This window comes from Eptatretus burgeri, chromosome 13, assembly GCF_056783735.1.
Source record: "Eptatretus burgeri isolate ZD-2024b chromosome 13, Ebu_testis_v1, whole genome shotgun sequence".
NCBI lineage: Eukaryota > Metazoa > Chordata > Myxini > Myxiniformes > Myxinidae > Eptatretus > Eptatretus burgeri.
Genome location: NC_140973.1, coordinates 57,530,701 through 57,539,899, shown reverse-complemented (window position 1 = coordinate 57,539,899; position 9,199 = coordinate 57,530,701). Strand labels below are relative to the sequence as shown.

The 9,199-nt window shown below is 44.5% G+C and overlaps 1 protein-coding gene across 4 annotated transcripts in view; it reads left to right on the top strand.

Moving 5' to 3' along the window:
• Positions 1 to 525: 525 nt before the first annotated feature.
• LOC147014556 (histone deacetylase complex subunit SAP30L-like) overlaps positions 526 to 9,199 on the top strand; it is a 35,729-nt gene continuing 27,055 nt past the window's right edge. For 2 of the 4 annotated variants that reach the window (XR_015050801.1, XM_085852603.1), the window contains exon 1: positions 527 to 884. Coding sequence is in view for 3 of the 4 variants with exons in the window: in XM_085852603.1 (XP_085708729.1) it covers positions 714 to 884 (171 nt within the window). In the remaining variant the exon portion in view is untranslated. Of the gene's footprint in view, positions 885 to 9,199 lie in introns of all 4 variants that reach the window. The other 2 variants (XM_085852602.1, XM_085852601.1) reach the window with 2 other exon arrangements.

Here is a 9,199-nt window from a genome sequence, read left to right as displayed (position 1 = left end):
GGCCACAACCCCACATTGTCCGCCAAGTCGGGTTTCGTCAAGCGCTACGGATCGACTTCATCACAGAGAGATATTTTCTCACAGTATCTGATTTGCATCCTGAGGTAAGTCGTCAAAGTACTTGGAAAATGTCATGGTGCATTCGCAAGGGCGGCTTCGCCGTCACGTTTGTTCTTCGCCCGTCATGGCGGAAGGGGTTCGTATCCCTGAGCGACGTGACGTCATTGCAATGACTCCTCGACGTTGAATTGTTCGGCGCGATCGCAAAAACGAATCTCCTCAGCACACGAGCTCAAAACCCGGACTGAAAATGGACGGACAATTGGGTCCTCGTCAAACTGACGGTTGATAAACAAAAGTAGGCCTCGATTTAAGACGAGGCGAGTGACTAGGGAATTAAGGAGAAAAGCTGTGACGGAGGAAAGAAAATGTGAGGACGCGGCACTCAAAGTACCCAGACCGGCCATCTTCCCAGCGCTGAGTCTCCGCCTCCTTAACAGGCCACGCCCCCTTATTTGCAAATCACGCCCACTTTCCGAGCTTTTTGCAGTTCCTCATCTTTTGTTTCCCTTGTGAACACCGCCCCTGTTTTTCGAGCTCCCCGCATCCCTCCCGAACGTCGGCTTCTCTCCGGGTCGGACTTTTTTATTTTTCCCGCGCTCAGAGACTTCGTCCAAAACCTCGTCCTATCCGCCCCTGTGGTTGTCCTCACCATGAATGGATTCAGCACAGAGGAGGACAGCAGAGACGGCCCGATGAGCCAGACGTGCTGCCTCGTCGATGACGGCGAACGTTGTCAGCGTCCGGCCGGTAATGCGAGCTTCAGTAAACGTATCCAGAAGAGTATTTCACAGAAGAAGCTCAAGCTGGAGATCGACCGCAGTGTGAGTGTTGTGGACGCCGTGGTTCCTCGGTGTGGTTGACTTGTAACACTGTGTGTGTGTGTGTGTGTGTGTGTGTGTGTGTGTGTGTGTGTGTGTGTGTGTGTGTGTGTGGGCACCGTGGTTCCTCGGTGTGGTTGACTTGTAACACTGTGTGTGTGTGTGTGTGTGTGTGTGTGTGTGTGTGTGTGTGTGTGTGTGTGTGCACCGTGGTTCCTCGGTGTGGTTGACTTGTAACACTGTGTGTGTGTGTGTGTGTGTGTGTGTGTGTGTGTGTGTGTGTGTGTGTGTGTGTGTGTGTGTGTGTGTGTGTGTCGTGGGCACCGTGATTCCTCGGTGTGCTTGACTTGTAACACTGTGTGTGTGTGTGTGAGTGTGTGTGTGTGTGTGTGTGTGTGTGTGTGTGTGTGTGTGTGGGGGCACCGTGGTTCCTCGGTGTGGTTGACTTGTAACACTGTGTGTGTGTGTGTGTGTGTGTGTGTGTGTGTGTGTGTGTGTGTGTGTGTGTGTGTGTGTTGTGGGCACCGTGGTTCCTCGGTGTGGTTGACTTGTAACTGTGTGTGTGTTGTGGACGCCGTGGTTCCTCGGTGTGGTTGACTTTTAACTGTGTGTGTGTGTGTGTGTGTGTGTGTGTGTGTGTGTGTGTGTGTGTGTGTGTGTGTGTGTGTGGTTCCTTGAGTGGTGCGAGTGTGCGCTATTATCGCGATTATCATCACGTCACTTGGTTACTTGCCCTATCCGTTCGTGGACAAGTCGACGAACATCGTGTTCCACACAAACAACCCACGCTCCGTGTGTCCCCTCCTGATGATGATAATGATTCCGCACCCACGGTCGTCTTGATTTAGCTGAAGGACACGTGGGAACGTTTTACCGTCTTTTTCGAGTGTCGGTGTCAGGATTTCACACCAAAGGGCTTTCTTTACTGAACGTGCTGAACCGAAGCGTCTCGGTGAGTCCTCGGCAGACTCGCAACACTCACTCAAGAGTGTTATATCACTCGGAAAAAAACATCGGACCCCGCACGTCCTGACGCTCACCTGGATGTGGATCAGGAACAACAGTCACACAAACAGCCTGGTGTTGGCTCAGTGGTTAGGGTGGTGGCTTGGGATCCTAGGGTCCTGAGGTCAAGCCCCGTCGGCCACTGAATTAATACACCAGGGAGTTGTCTCAGCCTGTCATCCTTCCGAGGTCGGCGAAATGAGTACCAGTTCCAGTGTGTGTACTGGTGGAGGGGCACTGCATCAGCGACACAGTTGCGCTTCAATAAATGAGAGCTACCCCAGCAGCTAAGCTGCCATACGACCACCAGTCACCCAAACTCCCCGCAGACCTCCCCAAAAGACCCTGATTTTTCACCTTCGCCACCGAAGGTGGATGGAGCTTATATTTTTACCCCTGGTCTGTCTGTTTGTGAACAAATCTCAAAAGTTAAGACGAAATTTTGTGGAGGGCTTGGGTGTGTGACAAGGACGAAATAATTTGATTTGGTTGAAGATCCGAATCCGGATCTGGATCTGAGAGTTGTGTGTTTTTTAAGTGATTCTCGGTGGTGGTCATATGGCAGCTTAACTGCCGGGGTAGCTATTATTTCTTGAAGCGCAACTGTGTCGCTGATGCAGTGCCCCCCCCCCCACCAGTACACACACTGGAACTGGTACTCATTTTGCCGACCTCGGAAGGATGACAGGCTGAGACAACCCCCTGGTGTATTCATTCAGCAGCCGACGGGGCTTGAACTCAGGACCCGAGGATCCCAAGCTGCCACCCTAACCATTGAGCCAACACCAGGCTTACAAGTGATTCTTCACCATTGGGTAAAAGGGCCAAAAACGACATATAGCAGATATCTCAAAAGTTGTGGACTGATTCGGACAAAACTTAGTGGGCAGCTTGGGTATGTAACAAGGAAGGATTGATTCGACGTTGAAGATCCGAATTCAGATCCAGATCTGAGAATTTTTTCAGTGATTCTTCACCATTGAGTAACGAAGCTAAAACGATATATAACACAATGTTTTAAAAAGTTATGGACGGATTGGGACAAAACTTGGTGGGTGAGTTGGTTAGGTGAGGAGACAAAAGCCCATTTTTTAAATTTGAGTTCAGGTCCAAATCCCGATGCAGCCAATCTATCAGTGGACCACAAAACATAAACGACTCAGCCTGTTGGAGGTATGCTCTCTACCGAGTGCCTGTGTTTTTTTGTTTTCTTTTGTTGTGAACAAACTTTGGTACAATATGGTTGATGAAGGTTGTGCTCAAGTTTCATTGAATTGTGCGTGTAGTTTGGAGAAGAGAGCAAATGCCTATTTTGAGGGGGTCAAAAAAAAACCTCATAGTCCCCTCTCTGAGCACAGATTTTGCTGTGGTTGATATGCCTTCCTGAGGCATCATATATGAAGCTTGTGGCCAAGTTTAATCAAAATCGTATGTTTTGTTCAAGCGATAACGACTGAAGTGTTTACGGACGGACTGACTCACTCATTCACCCACGGACACTGCTCCATCACAAAAGCTCACTGAAGGTCCAGGTGAGCTAAAAATACAGCACAAGAAAAGGGACAGCTGGTATACATCAACACACAATATAGTGGATATACATCAACACACAACATGGTGGGTATACATCAACACACAACATAGTGGATATACATCAACACACAACATGGTGGATATACATCAACACACAACATGGTGGATATACATCAACACACAACATGGTGGGTATACATCAACACACAATATAGTGGATATACATCAACACACAACATGGTGGGTATACATCAACACACAACATAGTGGATATACATCAACACACAACATGGTGGGTATACATCAACACACAATATAGTGGATATACATCAACACACAACATGGTGGGTATACATCAACACACAACATAGTGGATATACATCAACACACAACATGGTGGATATACATCAACACACAACATGGTGGGTATACATCAACACACAACATAGTGGATATACATCAACACACAACATGGTGGGTATACATCAACACACAACATGGTGGGTATACATCAACACACAACATGGTGGGTATACATCAACACACAACATGGTGGGTATACATCAACACACAACATGGTGGGTATACATCAACACACAACATGGTGGGTATACATCAACCCACAACATGGTGGATATACATCAACACACAACATGGTGGATATACGTCAACACACAACATGGTGGATATACGTCAACACACAACATGGTGGATATACGTCAACACACAACATGGTGGATATACGTCAACACACAACATGGTGGATATACGTCAACACACAACATGGTGGATATACGTCAACACACAACATGGTGGATATACGTCAACACACAACATGGTGGATATACGTCAACACACAACATGGTGGATATAAATCAACACACAACATGGTGGATATACTTCAACACACAACATGGTGGATATACGTCAACACACAACATGGTGGGTATACATCAACACACAACATGGTGGGTATACATCAACACACAACATGGTGGGTATACATCAACACACAACATGGTGGATATACATCAACACACAACATAGTGAGTATACATCAACACACAACATGGTGGATATACATCAACACACAACATGGTGGATATACGTCAACACACAACATGGTGGGTATACATCAACACACAACATAGTGGGTATACATCAACACACAACATGGTGGATATACATCAACACACAACATGGTGGGTATACATCAACACACAACATGGTGGATATACATCAACACACAACATAGTGGGTATACATCAACACACAACATAGTGGGTATACATCAACACACAACATGGTGGATATACATCAACACACAACATGGTGGGTATACATCAACACACAACATAGTGGGTATACATCAACACACAACATGGTGGGTATACATCAACACACAACATGGTGGGTATACATCAACACACAACATGGTGGATATACATCAACACACAACATGGTGGATATACATCAACACACATGGTGGGTATACATCAACACACAACATGGTGGGTATACATCAACACACAACATGGTGGATATACATCAACACACAACATGGTGGGTATACATCAACACACAACATGGTGGTTATACATCAACACACAACATAGTGGGTATACATCAACACACAACATGGTGGGTATACATCAACACACAACATAGTGGATATACGTCAACACACAACATGGTGGATACACGTCAACACACAACATGGTGGGTATACATCAACACACAACATAGTGGGTATACATCAACACACAACATGGTGGATATACATCAACACACAACATAGTGGGTATACATCAACACACAACATAGTGGGTATACATCAACACACAACATAGTGGGTATACATCAACACACAACATGGTGGATATACATCAACACACAACATGGTGGGTATACATCAACACACAACATGGTGGGTATACATCAACACACAACATAGTGGGTATACATCAACACACAACATGGTGGATATACATCAACACACAACATGGTGGGTATACATCAACACACAACATGGTGGATATACATCAACACACAACATGGTGGATATACATCAACACAAATGGTGGGTATACATCAACACACAACATGGTGGGTATACATCAACACACAACATGGTGGATATACATCAACACACAACATGGTGGGTATACATCAACACACAACATGGTGGGTATACATCAACACACAACATAGTGGGTATACATCAACACACAACATGGTGGGTATACATCAACACACAACATAGTGGATATACGTCAACACACAACATGGTGGATACACGTCAACACACAACATGGTGGGTATACATCAACACACAACATAGTGGATATACATCAACACACAACATGGTGGATATACATCAACACACAACATAGTGGATATACGTCAACACACAACATGGTAGATATACGTCAACACACAACATGGTAGATATACATCAACACACAACATAGTGGGTATACATCAACACACAACATAGTGGATATACGTCAACACACAACATGGTGGATATACGTCAACACACAACATGGTGGATACACGTCAACACACAACATGGTGGGTATACATCAACACACAACATAGTGGATATACGTCAACACACAACATGGTGGGTCTACATCAACACACAACATAGTGGGTATACATCAACACACAACATGGTGGATATACATCAACACACAACATGGTGGATACACGTCAACACACAACATGGTGGGTATACATCAACACACAACATGGTGGGTATACATCAACACACAACATAGTGGGTATACATCAACACACAACATGGTGGATATACATCAACACACAACATAGTGGATATACGTCAACACACAACATGGTAGATATACATCAACACACAACATGGTGGATATACATCAACACACAACATGGTGGATATACATCAACACACAACATAGTGGATATACATCAACACACAACATAGTGGATATACATCAACACACAACATAGTGGATATACATCAACACACAACATAGTGGATATACATCAACACACAACATAGTGGATATACATCAACACACAACATGGTGGATATACGTCAACACACAACATGGTGGGTATACATCAACACACAACATAGTGGATATACATCAACACACAACATAGTGGATATACATCAACACACAACATAGTGGATATACATCAACACACAACATAGTGGATATACATCAACACACAACATGGTGGATATACGTCAACACACAACATGGTGGATATACATCAACACACAACATGGTGGGTATACATCAACACACAACATGGTGGATATACATCAACACACAACATGGTGGATATACGTCAACACACAATATTTTACAAATTTCCACCCGTAAACCAGGGAGACTTGCTGCTGACTCATCTAGCCATATCTGCTATGTATGACATACAAGTTGTTTGAGTGTGTCCTTCTGACCAGTCTCTCTCCACTGGTAGAGATCAACCTTTCCAAGGAACAAGCTGGGTTCTACTTGGTAGGCGTTGTGTTGATCAAGTACTTGCACTTGCCACCCACATTGAGGCTGGCTCCCAACGTGTGCTCAAGACGGGTGTTGCACCAATTAACCTTTCATGAGTTTATAACATGGTATGGTGACATGGTTTTTTGCTGAAAGCTGTCATACTTTTCCAGTGCCGAGCCACAATACATGTCCTTTCTTCTATGCTTAGCAATCGAAGATATAGGGTTTCACTCGGAGAGCAAACAAACTCCATAAGTACTCTGAATGATGGTCTTCCCTAAGCGTCTCTTTCAGCCAAAGCAAATGATATTACTGTTGCTACCCAAGCAATCAACCTTGAAGATCTCAGGAGTACCCTGTCCCAGGACTTAAAGGTAATGGAGCAATACTTAATCTGCTGGCGCCTCAACCCAAACCCAACGAAGACCACAGTTACTGCTTTTCATCTCAACAACCAACTGGCTAACAGCAAACTCCAGGTTTCCTTTTGCAGCAAACCAGTCAAGAACGAACCATTCCCCAAGTACCTTGGAGTCACCATTGATCGCAACCTCACGTTCCATGAACAGCTAAAACGGGTCATAGAAAATATCAAGGCCAGGGTAAATATCCAGAAACTAGTGGGCACCAGCTGGGGATCAAGTGTACTGTCTTTACACTGCTAACCTTGCTCTTGTGTACTTTGCAGCAGAATACTGTTCTCCTGTTTGGGTGGAAAGTAGCCACATAAAACACTTGGAATCTGTCCTGAAAACACTGATGCAGATAATCAGTGGGACACTGAAATCAACACCCGTGCAGTGGCTCCCATTCCTGTCTAACATCCCACCCCCTGATGTGCACCGGAAGGCAAGAATGCTGAGAAAGTTTGATTGCATCAAAGCCAACCCAGAGCTTCCAATCCATAAAGACCTGCAGAATCTACCAAATATGCGGCTCAAGTCACGCAAATCTTTCTGGGGCTCGACAAATGTTTTGAGTGATGCGGGGTTCAACACAAAGGGAAATCTCTCGACAGACAACATTGCTTACAACAGACAGTGTTCGTAAATTAATTTAATTTACTTTATTAATTTTATTTGCGAACTTCGTATTTGCGAACCGGGCGGTGTTCGTAACTTTTATTTAATTTATTTAATTTCCGCTCATGTTTTAAAACTAAAATGCGATACGCTCTCCAAACTCTTAACCTCAAAATTTAAACAGCGGAATTGAGCTTAACAGCAGTACCGACTGCAAAAAAAAGTCTCCAGACGGTGTTTAGTATGATCGATTTTGTGAGCGCACCGTGCTGTTCCCATGTCGGCGGTTTGGCATGGGTCTCCCCTCCAAATCACACCGCCTTGTGCTTTGCAGCCTCTTGATTCTGTTGCTATCTCATCCTTCGCTGCGTCCATTACATTTTGAGTTTTTTTCCTCTTTACTCTTTCCTCTTTGGAATGAAGGTATGTGAATCGTCACACGTGGGTTCAGGTGGTGGAATCGTCGAGAAAGACAGGGAGGGAGAAACGAGGCATCCTTGTCGCATCGCGTCACCATCGTGTGTGTGTGTGTGTGTGTGTGTGTGTGTGTGTGTGTGTGTGTGTGTGTGTGTGTGTGTGTGTGTGTGTGTGTGTGTGTGTGTGTGTGTGTGTGTGTGTGTGTGTGTGTGTCATTGGTTGTTCTCTCTATTTGCCAGTTTGAGGAGATGGAACGAAGTCTTCCCCAAACTCAAAGTGTCCACCTTCGCTTCGCTAAGGGATCATAGTTCGTGGACCAAGATGTTCAACTTTTATTGTTATCAGAATTTTATACCGAGAGCTCTTTTCATGATAGTCACCGAACCTCGGACTGCCTTCAATCGTAGTTCATTTGTGGTAATGTTCCTGGGGATGGTTTTTAAAATCTCAGTGAAGTTCTTAATCTCACAAAATATCAGTGAGGTTCTTAAAATCTCAGTGAGGTTCTTCCTTGAATAAATCTCAGTGAGGTTCTTAATCTCACAAAATCTCAGTTAGATTCTTCGTTATTATTCGTGTTGCTCCAATTATCACTGGTGCAATTTCAGTGCTCTTCAGCTTCCAAGATCTCTTGATCTCGTTTTTGAGGTCTGGGTATTTGGTCATTTTGTTGATTTCTGCATTATCTACCCTGCTGTTGTTTCCCCTTTCTCTTGCTGTTCCCTTTGTTAGGTCATCTCTACTGAGATGACCTAATAAAGCCGGACCAAATGTCCGTCCGTACGTCCGTCCGTCAACAATTTTTCTTTCCGATCTTGATGAAACTTAGTATGTGGGTAGA